This window comes from Perna viridis, chromosome 14 (genome assembly GCF_037379345.1).
Source record: "Perna viridis isolate PV_CMFRI_1.1 ecotype Kerala chromosome 14, ASM3737934v1, whole genome shotgun sequence".
Lineage (NCBI taxonomy): Eukaryota > Metazoa > Mollusca > Bivalvia > Mytilida > Mytilidae > Perna > Perna viridis.
In genome coordinates this window covers 27,717,830-27,734,751 of record NC_142458.1, presented here as the reverse complement: position 1 = coordinate 27,734,751, position 16,922 = coordinate 27,717,830, and the positions used below count along the sequence as shown (strand labels likewise).

At 32.1% G+C, this 16,922-nt stretch overlaps 1 protein-coding gene across 1 annotated transcript; it reads right to left on the bottom strand.

The window, feature by feature from the left end:
* Positions 1-2,895: 2,895 nt before the first annotated feature.
* LOC148598861 (uncharacterized) lies at positions 2,896-16,922 on the bottom strand. Its single transcript, XM_088560460.1, has 5 exons — positions 16,720-16,922; positions 11,543-12,535; positions 10,884-11,042; positions 9,569-9,714; positions 2,896-6,308 (listed from the first exon to the last, which is right to left on the bottom strand). Exons 2-5 carry the CDS (start codon positions 12,207-12,209, stop codon positions 6,015-6,017), a joined length of 1,266 nt encoding a protein of 421 aa, XP_088416586.1. The 5' UTR covers positions 12,210-12,535; positions 16,720-16,922; the 3' UTR covers positions 2,896-6,014.

Here is a 16,922-nt window from a genome sequence, read left to right as displayed (position 1 = left end):
GATTAGTTACGTTCTCCCATGTATACTTCTAATATTTCATACTTAGCATCGGTTGATTCTTACAAAACTCCTAGCAAATCAACAGGGTCATGGTTTGTAGCTCAGTGGAGGGGTGGTCGACCGAAAAATCAGGATTGACAAACAAAACACGCTCGTAAAAGAGATCTAACTACTAAATCAATCAAGCACTTTGATCTTGAATTTCTTTTCGTAAAATAGCTCTTCATTAATTTCTTTAAGTCATGTAAAAAAAATCTTCGACGAGCACAACATGATACGACCACAATGGTCGAAACCTGAACAGTTTTGGCAAGTGTGGACACAATATTAGTTTTTGGCACAATGAAGCATAAGGTCTTATAATTTATTACGGACACTACAACTAGTTTGGACATTATATTGCACAAAGTTTTATATTCAATCAAAAATTTTCAAAATCAGACCAAAAATAATCAAGTCAATTTTTTCAGGTGTTAGCCCATTAGGCCCTTTTAACCAGAAAACGGTAAGAGATATCTGAAATCTGACTGAAAATGCGGGCAGGGATTTTTATGAGGAATCTTATAAAAGATTTCGAAATCGGACATAATATAAACTGTGCCTAACTGTGACCTCCTGTAACTTGAAAAAAGTCCAAAACACATAAAATCTGCTGATGCATATGTTTACCAGAATTAAATAAGGAACGCAATAATAATATAAGAGAATAATTAAAATAAGCAAAAAACATTCTACATATATTTTGATAAAACACTCATTTTTACCCCTTTTTTTGGCCACTTTTCTAAAATTATAGGGCCACAAAGCCCAAATAGAACAGGAATCTTCTTTTAGTGGTTACTAAAATCATATCGAAATTTCAGAACAATTAGTCAACCACAACTAAAGTTAAGTGTCCCCAGACGACGGCGACTGCGCCATAACATTATACGACCGTAATTTTTTGTGGTCGTATAAAAATTCATTCGTATTAGTAAACTCGTTGTAGACGAAAGTCCTTGTGCTACATATCATCACATACGTTTTGAAATTTGAAATTTGCGCAGAAATCTGTAAGGATTGATTACAAATGTACAAAATACAAACTATCCCCGAGCTACAAATTTGTAGTGTAGGAAATTTGGCATGAAAATGGCACATTGTACGAGTGTTTAAGCCATACTATGTAGCTTCTATGGATAATTGTGGGGTCATATCAATGTTAAACTATAAGTCAACTATTTTCTCAGCAATATAAATGTTATTGTTATTAAAACCCAGTTAAATTAAAACTGACATTTCGGTTTTATGTACCGAACTTAACAAAATAGTGTCACTTTCCAGGTTAAGTATATAGTCATGTATGCGGTGGATGACTGCTGTGAAAGTTGAAACTTTCCAATAAGGTTTAAATTCGGATGTGCTCCATCAAATTTACAGTTCACTGTTGGTGATCGTGATATTGTATTTCAAAAATATGTGAGGACTTTGAAAAGTAAACCTGAAATGGCCTTACCGAATAAATCGTTCGATTCGATACAGGACGGTAAACATCTAAAACGAGCGGACAAAGGTTTCAGGTTTTAAATATAAGATGATGCGCTTCAAAGCTATTTATTTAGACCTCATTCAACTTCATAGTAAAAAAGTGATAAACATATGACATCTGTAGTGGAGACACCAAAGAATATAAAATAATGATTCTGATTGAAAACCACTGGGTACATTGTATATATATGACATACTAGTATCAAACTACAAGTGACTTAAAAAATATCTACCTAAAAATGAGAGACATAGTTCTTACCCAACCTCAATAGCAAAGCTCATTTGAATTAAATGTATTTGAAGACTTTTGCAGTATCACTCTTAGAGGTTGTGATTTTTAATAATATGCACATTTTATTAGGGTCCATCACAGACTGTCCGTTCATTGGTCTGAAATAATGTCTGGGCTTAAAGCCTGTAATTTTCAGTGGTTATTTTTCAAAATAGGCTTTTAAATTCGGTATGTAGATATCAGGGTGAATGATCTTTGAAGACAAATTATGCTGTTTTTTGTTTTATTTTAAATCGTGACGAGTCCAAACTGTAAATTCTGTATTTCATAATAGGATTTACAAATTTAGCACATCGGTTGCGACTTGACTTTCTTTTCAAATGCTAGAATTTATGGTGGTCCCAAGAGAACAGGACCTTCATACATACTCCCTCCAGCGAGAGAGTCTATCTCATGATTGTAAGACTTTTGTATCTTTCTATAATAATCAGCCTAGTACATGTATAAAGAGACAGCATTTACCTATGGAGAATTTAAGAATATTTTATACAATGTGCCAGTAATAATCCTTATTATCTATTTATCTTGTTCTAACAATACCTGCTATATAAATTGTCATTGGGGACTTCAAGGTGGTGTCAAATAAAAGCAGCTAAGATCAAGAGTGAACTACAAACATACAATAGAAATATATTCTATTCATTAACATTTGACCCAAGACACAGTTAATCCACAAGACCAAAGTTCATTACAGAGTGAATAATCAAGGGAACCAAGGTTATAGCCCTAATCAAAAGAATGTAATCCAGGAACTTAATGACCAGACATGGAAAACAGACATACACAACAAAGAACATGAAATAACTAAAATCATACATACAAAGCAAACGAGCAACTTGTGGACTCCACTAAAAAATGGGAGCATGGACCAGGCGCACCGGTAGGGTAAGCGTCCCCTGCTTTTCTAGAAACACCCGCCGAGTTGCTCATAAAAAATCTAGTCTGAGGCTGACTTTACAGTGTCTGTAGTATCCTTTATTTTCTTTGGGGTAGATGCGATGTAGCAAATCTACAGAAAACATTTTGAACAACCCTGGCCTGGACATGCTACTATCTTACTGTGACAGAGTCATTCAATCATTGAATAAAATTTATTTATTTCACATCATTAAACAAATGTAAAGAAATACAACATGAGTAAAATATAAAAAATACAGTTAAAAAAGATAAAAAAAAGTAAGGTTGAACTTTATCACATTTTTTTTTTCATGTCAGTTAACTTTTTTTAAGACTGATTATCCTTAATACAAATAACAATGTCAAAAGAAGTTGTCAACACATTGCACAATGTTGTATTACTATTACAAGCACATATGTAACATATGTTTTTATATGTTTAATCATATGATAAGAAAACATATGGTGATGTGTGTTTTTCAGCATGAAAAATGTAAATCTGCATACATTTATTTAGTCTTCCAACAACAGCAGAAGATCAAGAAGGAGGATTCTAAGGGTTAATATATTAATACCATATGATTTATATATAAGTCCTAAACACATGTTCATTTTCTACTTCTTTGTTGCAATTTTCCTATGTACATTTATAGTGAAACCTGTCAAACTGAACCCTGAAGAATCTGTAAACCTGCTGAAATCAGGCATTTTTTTCTCGGTCCATCTACCTTTATATTATTGTATTTTGAATTGAATATCAGTTTAAATCAAACAAATTTTAAAGTCCAAAAGGTAATCAGTATATACAGGTTTCAATGTACTTTTACTACTGTAAACGTAATTTTCATTGTGTACTAAATTTTGCTATTTTTGCAATGGGCAGAAAACCCTTAAAAATAGTACACATGAAATTTAATTTTAACATTATTTAATGCTAATCATATTTTTGAAACCATGAAAATTGATATCTGCAAATATGTTCACTTGAAAAAATCTGTGAAAATTAGCAACCATGAAAATTAATACGTTAACAGTATATCAAAATGTTGATGATTGTTGAATCCGCAGACAGTCATTACTTAATGTAGATAATAATTATAATTATACAAGAACAATGGCTCTACTAAACACCAATATTATACTTCGATATTCACTTTAAATTGACTTCTACTACACTGAAGTACTAATGCAGAAATATAAATACAGGTGGCATATACAGACATCAGACATGAGCATGACAATATGGCACTTCATTAATAGAGAAGAACATTAATTGATTTAACACTTGTACAGTGGAGTCCTCTTATCACATACCCAATTTTTAAGAAAAAAGTATGCAATTAACAGAAATATGCTATTATCATAAATGTTGAATTTGGTATGGTGTAACAGTCTTATTCTCCTATACATTATCCTGCTCCTATATAAACAACTCCAGGGCATTGATTAAACCAACATAATGTAATTACAAACAAAGAAATAAAGTTATACAGCTTTTTGACTTAATTTTACTATACAGACATAATATAAAAAAGTTGAATTAGCTACACCTTTTATTTGAGTAATTGTTAAAAATAAATTGTTATGGCCAGAAAATGTCAATTTTATAACATTTTGCCTGTTTAGACCTATGCAATTCAGAGGAATATTTAACACAGCAGAGATGGGAAATGATTTGGTTCTTGAAAATGCTACACAATTAACAGAAATATGCAATTAAGAGGAATCCTCTGTACCACACTTAAGGCACACTGCAAAAACATCTATATACTAGTTCAGATATAAAGATTCATATCACATTTAAATAACCCCAAATTAAGACATGAAAGAAAGATAAATAGACAGAAGACCTTTTAATCAATACAGACATTAAGTGTTCGTAAGAATCAGGCAAAATGGGAAAAACCAGAAACAGCAATGTCAAAACCCCACCGATCTGACAATGTAATACCACTCAAGGATACTTTCTCTATTTGAAAAGACCATTATTTGATCTCTGCATCACTGGCTTTGCTCAGAAATTTTTCAATGGGATGTTAGAAAAATTAGGTTTTTGACAGAGTTTTCTCTCCTTGAAATGTTCATTTCAATACATTTCAATGAAATTGTAACTCAATGGTCCAGTATGATATGAAAAATCAAGTCTATTTTCCTTGATTCTGATGGTGAAAATAGTCAAATGAAACTATCAAAATGATGGGTTTTTTTTCATACCATGTTTCATCCACTGCCTGATTCTTACAGAGACTGACACTTAAGTAAGGACAAGGTAAAATTGGAAAATAATGAATCATGCTTAAAAAAAAACAAGAATTTGACAATTTGGGGACAGAAATGTAGTTCCTGGTCTATTGAAGAATAATGAAGAGTTCTTTATCTTAGAAGTGTCAGAGGATGCAGAAAAGTGTGATCAAAGTTACAATAAAATGGTAAGGGAAAAGTGAATTAACTCCCTTTGATGATGATGAAATCACTATGCATTTCATATAATTTATACCTCGAATCACTGACCCTTAAAAAAAAATGAATGCAATTTCTGAATTTCAGATAACATTTTGAATAAGACTTCATGGAAAGATTTGTGTGTTTTTGCCACCATGATTCACCCACTGCCTGATTCATTCAGAGAAAAAAAATAGAAACAAAGAAATGATTGATGTTTGATGTAAAAAAGGGAAGTAAATATTTGCTTTTTATATAAAGCTAAAATGGTTGACTTTTGCCAAACACTTGATAATGTTAAAAGTTTGATTGGCAGTTACATTATTTCAAAGCTATGATCTAGTATAAATGGATTTTAATCAGCAGTAATCCAAGGAACTTAACTCTACTTTATTTCTTCATATCTGTAAACCTTGAGAACAGTTTCCCCTGCTGGCACTGTTTCATGTGGGAGATTTTCATGTAAAAGCAAATTTTTTTTGAAAAAATTAAATTATGTACCAGTAGTATTTTTCACGGGAAAATATATTAATTTGTTAATCCTCCCACAAATCTTACAATGCTACATTTTTCATTGATTTTGTGGGTGTCTGCCCTGTAATGAGGGAGGGCAAACTGGTATGATTTCTTTGTGATGTGATCATACAACCAAAGGCAAAATATTATTAAAACCTTCACCAATACAATGCAGAAAACATTAACACACCACTCTAACAAGTTAAGGTATAAATAGCAATCCTTTTGAAAAGACAGAAATTACACCAACTAGTAGAAATAATGATTTGGACCAAACCCCGAACAATAAAATCTCTACAGAAATAAATTGCACACATCAGGAATTATATCACAATCTTTCTCATTGAATGACACATAATTTAGATTTATTGTTTTTCAAATGTTGAATTTCTTTTTGCAGTTTTTGGATTTCCTTGTCTTTCTCCTGGAATATTTCTTCTTTCTGTTTATCTTGACTTTCATCATTTACATCATCAATTTGTTTCTGTAGTTTGTGGATTTCTTTGTCTTTCTCCTGTGACTCCTCAGATATTTTCCTAATCTCCATATCTTTTTCTTTCAGCACTTTGTATTTTTCTACCTCTATGTGATTGTCCAGTTCTCTCTTCTGTCTTTCTAATTCTTTCTTATAAAACTTAAAAAGAGTGAAAAAAATGGTACCCATTGCCATACACCATACAGTATAACATCAAACCAAATTTAATCAATTAAGTACCATTCTGTGTAAGAATCAGGCAATGGGTGGCACATCATTTCCCTCAATTTAGTCATTTTTGTCTAAAATATATTCAGTGCATCTAGAAAACAACCAAAAACCTATTTAAGTTTATCCTGAAGGATCTGTGATATAGATATTTTTTCACTGCTTATATAAGGAAAGAGTGCTGGAAATTTTTCCGCCATTTTTCTGTAGTGCATTTCAACTAAATTTGGCCAATCAGTATCTTAAAAAGGCAAATTTTACAAACACTTGGATGTTTATTTCTGGGTGGTTATCGGGTATAAATACTTGGTAAATGCAATAAATCTCTGTGTTTTCCCCTTCATGTGCCACACCTTATACACATTTTGCCTGATCCTTAGACGGAGACATACTTAAATGTTGATGTGGAGTAAAAGTATGGAATTCACAGACTATAACAGTCTTCATTTAAAGGTATACCACAACTTGATGTCAGCAAGGACTTTTGATAGGAGTTTACTAAAAAAAAAACCTTGATCTCAGCAACATTACTCATAGAAATTTGAAAAAGCTTCATACAATGTCAACAAAATGTAAAAAAATAAAATAAAAAGAAGAGTTTCACTAAGTGTAGCATGATACAACCATAGCATGTTGAACTTCGTAAATTTGGGAAAAGTATGGACAAAATATTAGTTGTTGACACACTTGAGCATATCGACTTACAATTCATTATGCACACAACAACTGGTGTGGACACAATACAGTACAAAATTTTTAAAAAATCTGCTAATCAAAGACTTTTGCTTTTGAACCCCGTAGCTGATAAACATAACAGATGTAAATCTGATAAAACAAGAAACTTAGAGTCATATGTCCCCCGCTGATTTGTGACTGGACAAATGTTAGGATAGACAGGTATTTCTATGTCCCCCTCCACATAGCAGCAGGGGACAAAACAGCACCCAGGGATTTTCATAGAGGAATGATCCAATGAAAACAAAGAGCTTCATAGACCACAGCATGATATGACTACAGTGGTTAAAACCTGAACAGTTGTGGCAATAAAAAAAATCGAAATTGGACCAAAAATAAATCAAAATGATGTTAGCACTGAAGGTTGTTGATTCAAGTCAAAACTGTAGTATGAAAAAATTTCAAAGATTACATGATGTAAAATATAACTGGAATCATATATTTGTGTTTCCCATATTATTTAGAATTGTTTATAATATGTAGAAACTGAACGTCAATACTTACTTCTGATTTCTGAAGTATTAACAGTAATCAATAGTTAAACAGTACCTTACTTCACATACATTTACAATTTTGTTCCATTTCAACAATTTTTTCCCAAATTTTTCAAGCTGTAATTTCCAATCATATTCAAAATTTTTTTTTTAAATGAATACTTATTCTGCACTGTCATTGTACTCAAATAAAACCAATTTAACTCAGAGAAAATAATTTCAATGATGAACATTAAAATTTCCAAAACAAGACACTTTTCATCAATTTAAATTTTACTACCTATTTCACTTGGTTAAAATCAGTACTCTTCACTCCTGTTTATTAATCCTAAAAAATTAATGATAGGTAAAGATTTTGACAGATAAGTTAATTAAATGGAACATGCTTAACACATTTAAAGTTTCGTGACACAGTACTGCAAGAAGTAAATTCCCTAAATGAATTTCATTACAAAATATCTTTCAAAGCCAAAAAGGAGTTCTTCAAATCTTAGTTGATTTGAAATCTAGATCTTCATTTTATTTTGCAGAAATAGTAAAATGTTTTGAATCATAAAAAATGGATGAACATTAATTAAGCTTTTTCTATCAAATCTAATAATAAGACATATGTTTTCCCTATTAGCCCCTTTACTTCAAAAGAGGTGGGGCAAAAAAAGTATACTGGGGCCTTTCGCCATTTTCAGAGGAATATAATTAGTTAAAAGTTGGAAAATGTTGGATAAGTTTTACTCAATTTTCATATATAAACTAAAGATAAGGGATGATGACCACAACAACAATAGAATGATACCAGTATACCAATGAAAATTATTTTTGTGGTCAAAGAAAAATTTAAAATTGGACCCAAAAATGCATAAGTTTATTTTTATGGACATGGCCCCTTTTGCAACTTTTTACTTGAAAACCGTAAGAGATATCTAAAATCTCATTGAAAATTGCAGAAAGAGATTTTCATGAGGAATCCCCCCAAAAAAATTTCAAATGGACAAACAAATTTAAAAAGTTGATAGTTTCGGGCATGGCCCCTTTAGACTCTTATTACTCCAAAACAATTAAAGATAAGATGACCCTATTCAAAACTGGGGTAAAAATCTTCAAAAACTACAGGGACCTCGGTCATATTGTGAGGAATGATGTGTTATGATTTCAAACAGACTAGATAAGTTTTACCCCAGTTGAAGTAAATAAATGAAAGTTAAGGGAAGACAGAACATTGACAACAAGGTGATATCATTAAATGCAGGACCAGTGGAATGATAAAATAAAATGCTTTGCAGTGTGTAGCTTGATGCAACTGCAGAAATTTAAAACTTGAAGTAACACTTTAAAATTAGGAATTTATACAAATTTGAGAAAAAGCTTATATTTGTCCCTACAAGGCAAGGGGTCATAACCCTTCAAATCATTCAACAACTTCCAAAATTGTGCCATCAATCCTTGTACAATACAATTGCATAAAGATCTTTACACTTCTTCTCAAGTACATGTAACTGCCAGGAAACAAAACAAAATTTCAAAAAGTTTGCTTTTGACCCCCTTTGATCACCAATTCCTTTATGGACAAGGTAATAACCATTAAAATCAATTCCAGCCAGATTGGGACTCAGAAGACCTTGAGATACAAATTCATTAAGATCCATAAACAAGCATATACATGCTATTTTTCTTTCTATTTCTATGTAGTAAGGATTATGACCCAATAAATCATTCAAAACCTTCCTGTAAAGTTTTGGAATCTCATAGTGCACTTCCATGTAGATCAATACTATTTTAGTCATACCACTGTTTGAAAACATGAAAAATACTATTTTGAGGATTTCTGTTAAATACTCTCAACCAATCAGCTAGCTTGAAATTTGAAATTTTAGGAAAACCCAAGGATCTGAAAATAATCTCAACTGAAACAGGGCCTGGGACTTAAAAATAATCTAACCTAATACTTTATCCATTAACCCATACCTGTTTAGACCACTCCTGTATACCTGAAGGTTTTAATGGTCCTTGAACACTTCCATCTCTGCGTATATAGACCTCACCTGCTGCCTCATACAACAGACCTTGACTATCAACTTTATCTACTGATATCTCAATCACTTTAAAATTTCCTGAAAGACAGATGACAAAGACAAGTCTAAATCTATCACCTTTTGAAAATCGATAAACTGTAGGAAAGGTGATGTTTCTTGAAGGGACAATGTATAATAAAGTTCTAAATCATCTATGCCATCTACCAACAATGCAAAATAAATCAGCATAAACCAAATGAATTTGCACACGTTTTGCTATGTAAACTTCCAATTGTACAGGAAATTGATTTTAGACAGTGTAAACCAAAACACATAACAATATATGCCCAATCTAAATATAGCCATATGTTAAATTTGAAATTAATCAATCTATAGGGAGTTGTGATAATTATTAAGAAATCCAGAAGGACAGACAGACAAGTGTGTGAGTTGGGGTATAATAACTATTACATGTATAACTATTCAAATTCCATACTTATATACAAGTAACACATTTCTCTGGCAAAGCCATAATTAATATTTTAATATGTTGAATATTTAAAGTGGAGAGATTATAAAGCAGACTGGAACCTTCTTGAACCCCCCTGACAATTATTATATATAAGCAAATACAAATTTTTGATTAGTAGAATATCATATTAAAGAGTCAGTATCTGTAGGATTCAGGCAGTGGGAAAAACATGGTAACTTAACACTTTGACAGTGTAATTTGACTTTGTGTACCACCAGAATAAAATACTAAGACAAGATTTTCTACAACATTTTGCAAAAAAAATATTATTTTATTGAAAGGCATTGCAAAGAACACTTCAAGGGGAGATAACTTTGTCAACTTTCTAACAATAAAACTGGGAAAATTTCCTAACATATCCAGGAATGCAGAGATCAAATAACAGTCACTTCAAATGATAAACACTTCTTCAAGTCAAATTATATTTTCAGACATATGAGTTTTTGACAAGCATGATTTTTTAAAAATTTTTTTCCAATTTTTCCCTAAAAATTATTTTTGTAGTTTTCTTGTTTTAAAACCCAAACTTGATGAATTTGCTCTAAAGAGCCTACTTCATAAATGAAAAATCTGAAACAATAAAAAAAGGAAGCATTCTTATATTTTCCAAAATGTTATTAAAATCCCTTGAAGAATTTTTTAGTACAAGTACATTTTAGCAAATGTATAATGTGTGGACAAATGAACAGACAGCTGAATGGGATAAGATGTTGGTATTACAGATTACTGGCATTACCTTTCGCTTGTCCATTTCTGTGACAAACAGGAACAAATTGGACATGGTAGCTCTGTGGGAAGATTTGTGGCTGGATACTTTTGATTGTCTGGTCGATCTTAAGACGTATATTATCCTCTTTCTTCAACGTGTGGTCACAATCAATACCAATAACATTGCCTATACATAAATATCAGTCTAAAACAACATCTTAATAATAATGTACATGTATAATGTAAATGTTACAAAAAAAAAAACATTCAGCAAGGCCTAAAAATAATAGTCTTGTTTCCTGCTACCAGCAAAATAAATAGGGTAGGTTGGTAGGGAAATCATTTCATTTTTCAGAATCATTTTACATTGCGTTGTCTAGGGAAACAAGCTAGACTTGAACAATGCTTGAACCAAAATGGCCATAAAATGTTTAGGGTAGGCACAACCAACTAAGGTAGGTAGGGCAGCAGGAAACAGACATATTATTTTTTTTTGCCTTATGGAAGCTTGAAATTACAATAATGTCTTTCGTAGGAAAATCTTAGTCCATACATCTGTACATTTCTAGCTAAAAGCAAACCAAATAATGTTATTTGTTAGTATGAAGCATTTATAACATGACAACTTTAAATTGTATTCCACCTTTATAATACCATTACTAAACAATTTGTAACCCAATAACCTACCATTATCCTTCACTCCAATGAATAATGTTCCTGCTTGTGAGCTGTTGAGGAATCCACATATATATTTAGCAACATGATCTCCTAAATTTTTGTCTATGTAATGCTCACCACCCCCTTCTTTAAACTCCTTATTTCTTGTCTCGTTTCCAAGGTTTTCATTTTCTATATAAAATTTGCCTTCTTTCTGATGCATTCCATGGTTTAGAGATTGTAAAGTTCTCCTTTCATTAACATTATTTACTGATGGGGGAGTGTGGTATGAAGACTGGTTTAAGTTTAGTGGTTCTGGTACAACTTGGTTTTGTTTCAATTTGTCTTTTTTTGACTTATTCTTATTTTGGGATTTATCAGGCCTTTTGATGCCAACTTTTAAAGCATTCTTTGGCTCAAGAAGTGATGAAAATCCAAAACGGAGATTTCTTCTTTTTTCCCATGTGTCAAGGTGATCAATTGCATATTGAAGATCATCTTTAGACTGAACATGAATGAAAGCATGTCTTGATTTTGACCCACCTTTGACATAAATGTCACTTCGTCTAAGGTATATCCCAAGTGTTTGTGAGAAGAGTTCATACAAGTAATTCACTAGATCTTTCTTTGGACAGTCTTTTCTTAAATTGCCAAGAAAAACTGCATTTTCTTCCAGTAAATTAAATTGACTTTCCATAGCTAATTTTTTTTACGACTCCAGGAACATTTTTGACAACTTGTACCTCCATGCAGACATTATAAGCTATAAGTGTAACCTACATGTACATGTACACTTCATCACTGTATGGGCTACAAAAGCCTTTACATATGAATAAGTGGTAGTATAAGTAGCTCCTGAAGTGGATGCACTTCAAGTTTGTCACCATTCAATCAATGAGGTTTATGAAAGTACAGTAAGACCATCCTTGTGTCTCTCAGACTGATAAGTTAGAGATGAGCTAGTATCTGAGCAGGTATTCTTGATCCAAATTTCTTTACATTTACACCATGGCAAGTTAAGTTCTGTTAAAGAATTTAAAAAAAAAATCATTTAGTGTCATTACTTCCTTTACAAATTTCATGAAATCAGTAGCGGTGATGCATTCTTTGCAAAGTTGTCAGCATAATTTTATATCCTATTAAGCTAAATTCATAAATCAATTATACTTACAGGCTGATGGCAAGTTTCAAGGAATATTGTCATTGTTTCCATGAGTTATCTCCCTTTGCATTATATCTTTACTATAAAGTGGGTTTTATGGCATATTATCCTTTGTATATAATCAGTGTATACAGTTAATCATTTTTATAAAATATGTTAATTGTGGTTCTGTCCACTTGTAACATGTAAATATCAATTTAGGAATATAGGAAATTCTGAAGAAGAAAGATCACTGCCACTGGTCAATTTCACAAAAAGAAAAAACAAAAAAAGAATAGTGTTTTAGAACATTTAACAGTCCAGCTGGTGTGAGTGATTATCACAATATTATTTCAACCGTTTTAAAAGATAATTTGGCAGTCAAAAGGAAAGATGTCAAATATAGAAGTTACAAAAAATTTGATTTAAATGATTTTACAAATGATTTACATTCAATTAAAATTACTGAAAATTGTAATGATACAGATTTCAACAATGTGTACAATGATTATGAAAATGAGTTTGCAAACATTTTAGACAAACATGCTCCAATAAAAACTAGAAGCCAATGTAGAAAACCATTTCCTTGTATGAATAAGGATCTTAGAGGGGCCAAATATAGAAAACAAACGCTATATACTAAATTTATTCAAAACCAGAGTGACAAAAATAGGGAGAAATTTAGGCAACAAAACTCAAAAGGAAATCTATGAAAGTATACTTTTTAGAACGTGGCCCTGGAGGATAAAAAAATTGTGATTTCTGGAAAACAGTCAAGCCATTCTTCTCTAAAAAGGGGAACTGTGGAGAGCAAAAAATTGTACTACTTGAAAAATGACAAAATTAGAAACAATTCAGAAGATGTGTCAAACGTATTCAGTAATTTTTTCTCCACTGTAGCCAAAAAAATTGGAGCAGATGTTGAATATGACCCCTCAAACCATCCTAGTATTATTGAAATTTTGAACATTAGAAATGATAAAAACAGTTTTATTTTTAAAGAGGTATCTAATGAAAATGTAGAGAAAATTTTTAATAAAATAAATGTGCTGACGGTATTCCAGCAAAAATGGTAAAAAATTGTAAATCTTGTATAGTGCCTCAACTTACCTCTCTTGTTAATATGTCAATTGAAAATACCTGTTTTCCTAATAAATTGAAAGAGGCACAGGTTACACCTTTATTTAAGAAAAATGATCCATTGTCAAAAACAAATTGTAGACCAGTTAGTCTCCTTATATTTTCTAAAGTTTTTGAAAAGATATATGAAATACAATGATCTGATTATTTTGACAAAATATTCGATCCTTTTTATGTGCTTTCAGACGTGGTCATGGATGCCAAACCATCCTACTCAGAGATTAGAAGATTGGCGAGCTGGTCTTGACAAAAACCAATATGTAGCAGCAGTTTTGATGGATCTTTCTAAGGCCTGTGATTGCTTCCCCCATGAAATTCTGCTCGATAAATTATCAGCATATGGTGTTTCCATACATTCAGTCTCCCTCCTCAAATCTTATTTATAAAACAGAAAACAGCAGATTAAAGTTAATAATGTTCTGAGCAGGTGGGCTGACATTCATAAAGGTGTACCTCAGGGCTCCATCTGAACCCCATTGTTGTTTAACATTTTTATAAATGACATTTTACTCTTTGTAAAAAAAGGGAGCCTATAAAATTATGCAGACGATAATACCTTGTCTTTTTGTAACCTTGATTTTGATAAGTTAATCTCTACTCTTGAATCTGAGTCTCAAATTTTGATTGATTGGTTTCAGTTTAATAAAATGCAGACAAATCCTGATAAATTTCAAGTTCTTGCAGTGGGGAAAAAGACATTTCAGAAAAATCCATCCATCAAAATTCAAAATTCAGTCCTCACTTGCGAAAAAAAACTACTACTGAAATTACTAGGAATAGAGATTGATTATCTGTTAAATTTTGATGATCATGTCAATGTGATCTGCAGGAAGGCATCTCAGAAACTGAGTGTATTAAAAAGACTAGGTTCTTATTTGGATCGTTTAAGTAAACTAACTATATTTCATACTTTTATTTTTGAGTAATTTCAATTTTTGCCTTTTGGCTTGGCACTTTTGTACAGAAAAGAATTTAAAAAAATGAGAAAAAGTGCTAGAAAGAGCACTTTGTTTTGTATATGAGGACTATAACAGCTCTTACCAGAAACTCCTTATCAAAGCTAGGGTGCCTTCAATGCAGATCAGACAGATAAGAACTATGGCTTTAGAAACTTTTAAAATTGTTCATAATATTGCCCCTGTATGTCTAAAAAATCTGGTAAATGTAAAAAATTCTAAATATTCTTTCAGGTATGTAAACTTGTTGGATGTGCCTCAGGTCAAGTCAAGCAGATATGGTAAAAAATCTTTTAAATTTGCAGCGGCAACACTATGGAACAGCCTTCCCAACTATTTCAGGAGAGAAAACAGTTTTTCTCATTTCAAGAGCCTAATTCAGTCCTGGAATGGTTCGGAATGTTGCTGCTCTGCATGCAGGTAACTTTCTTTTAGATATCATGCTTATTTTCAGCCATACATTTTGTTTTGGCTTCTGCTTAAATAATAGTACTTCTGCATTAGATTTAGTTTCTGTATGTTTATATACTTTTATGTTTATTTCTCTGCTACATAAACATGTTTTAATTGGTGAATGCTATGCTTATTTTGTGCTTGATTGTATGTATTGCTTTGTGTGTATGTGTCCTTGCCTTGTTTTATGTTATGTTTTTGTTGTATATTTGGTCAAAAGCTGCTTAGAGCTTGTGTTTGTATTTATGACATGCCGAATCAAAATAAAGTTTTCTTATCTTAATTGTAGGAGAAAAATAGGTCATATATTATGATACATTTTGGACATTTTCCTGTAATGATGCCATAATTAACTACTATTTTCAAAACATTTGTGGCCAACCACTCTTTCTTCTTCTTTGGGCATTTCAAGTTTTAACAAGTTATTTCCATATACACAATTTCAAATTATTCTTGATTGTATTAAAAAAGGAAGTAAATTATCTCTTTTGGGTGATTCTGCTTAGCTAAAGACTTTCTTCAATTTACCATCCATTCAATGCAAAATGAAAATTGTACCTAGAATTGTGTTCTTCCTGCTTCAGTTGGAGTAAAAATTTCCTCAGGTGAGGTAAAATGTTCAATGTTTCTAAAAAAATGAACTTTGTGGTGTCCCCAGCCTTTAAAAATTGTCAAAATTAGAAATCCCTTTACACTGTTATATTTTAAACAGGGACAAATACATCCCTGTCATCATTTTTTAATGCTTTTGATATTAAAAAAATGCTGTTTTCTGCATGGTCATCTTTTGTAAAAACACAAAAATACATGTAGCACAGTGTACTGTAGATATAGATATGGACTGCATTTAACATGCACAAGTACTACATTTGTACATGGACAGATATATACTTTTGTAACGGGAGAGCATGATTTGACTCACAAAATTATACTCCGCCACCGAGGATCGAACCCCAGATCGCTCGGTGACAAGCCAGCGACAAACGATTCGGCTAAAGAATTAATCCTTTAGCCAAGTCAATTAACTGGCTATTTAAATTTCACTACCTACTACAGTGCAGGTAGGCCGTCCTGCCACATTTCCCCCACCTTAAGAGTCTTCGTACCACGAACAACTCTAACACTAGCTCAATAGCTGACCAAATCCTGTGGGTTTTTTAGTTGGGCACCAAATATAACGGGAGAGCATGATTTGACTCACAAAATTACACTCCGCCACCGATGATCGAACCCCAGATCGCTCGGTGACAAGCCTGCGACAAACCGATTCGGCTAAAGAATTAAATCCTTTAGCCAAGTCAATTAACTGGCTATTTAAATCTCACTACCTACTACAGTGCAGGTAGGCCGTTCTGCCACACTTTCAAATATGTATTTCCCTCATAAGATTCTATTTTTACCACAATTTCAACTGTGCTTTTGAGACCATGACCGAGTTAACATTTAGTTTAGTTTAATTCAGTTTGGAAATTTTGTAAATAGCATGCGCAGAGAAAAGTGGCAGTATCTTCACTCACTATATATTACTTCAACGTATTGAAGTTGGTCAGGACTCACAGGACTCCCGTCAGGAGATTGTAGAAGTCGAACCGGTGTCGTTATCGACTGGATAACTCTCGTCTACATATAAATCTCTATTGTTTAATCTATTATTTCCCTTGTAAATCCTCATTGTTTTGACAACAGTTGGACTGGAATAAAAGATCACTACTTATTTTAA

Coding starts and splice junctions, on each gene's coding strand:
- LOC148598861 (XM_088560460.1), bottom strand. CDS start 12,209: ATGGAAAGTCAATTTAATTTACTGGAAGAAAATGCAGTTTTTCTTGGC. Junction 11,043..11,542: donor CATTGGAGTGAAGGATAATG/GTAGGTTATTGG, acceptor ATTTATGTATAG/GCAATGTTATTGGTATTGAT. Junction 6,309..9,568: donor TACAGGAGTGGTCTAAACAG/GTATGGGTTAAT, acceptor ACTCTTTTTAAG/TTTTATAAGAAAGAATTAGA.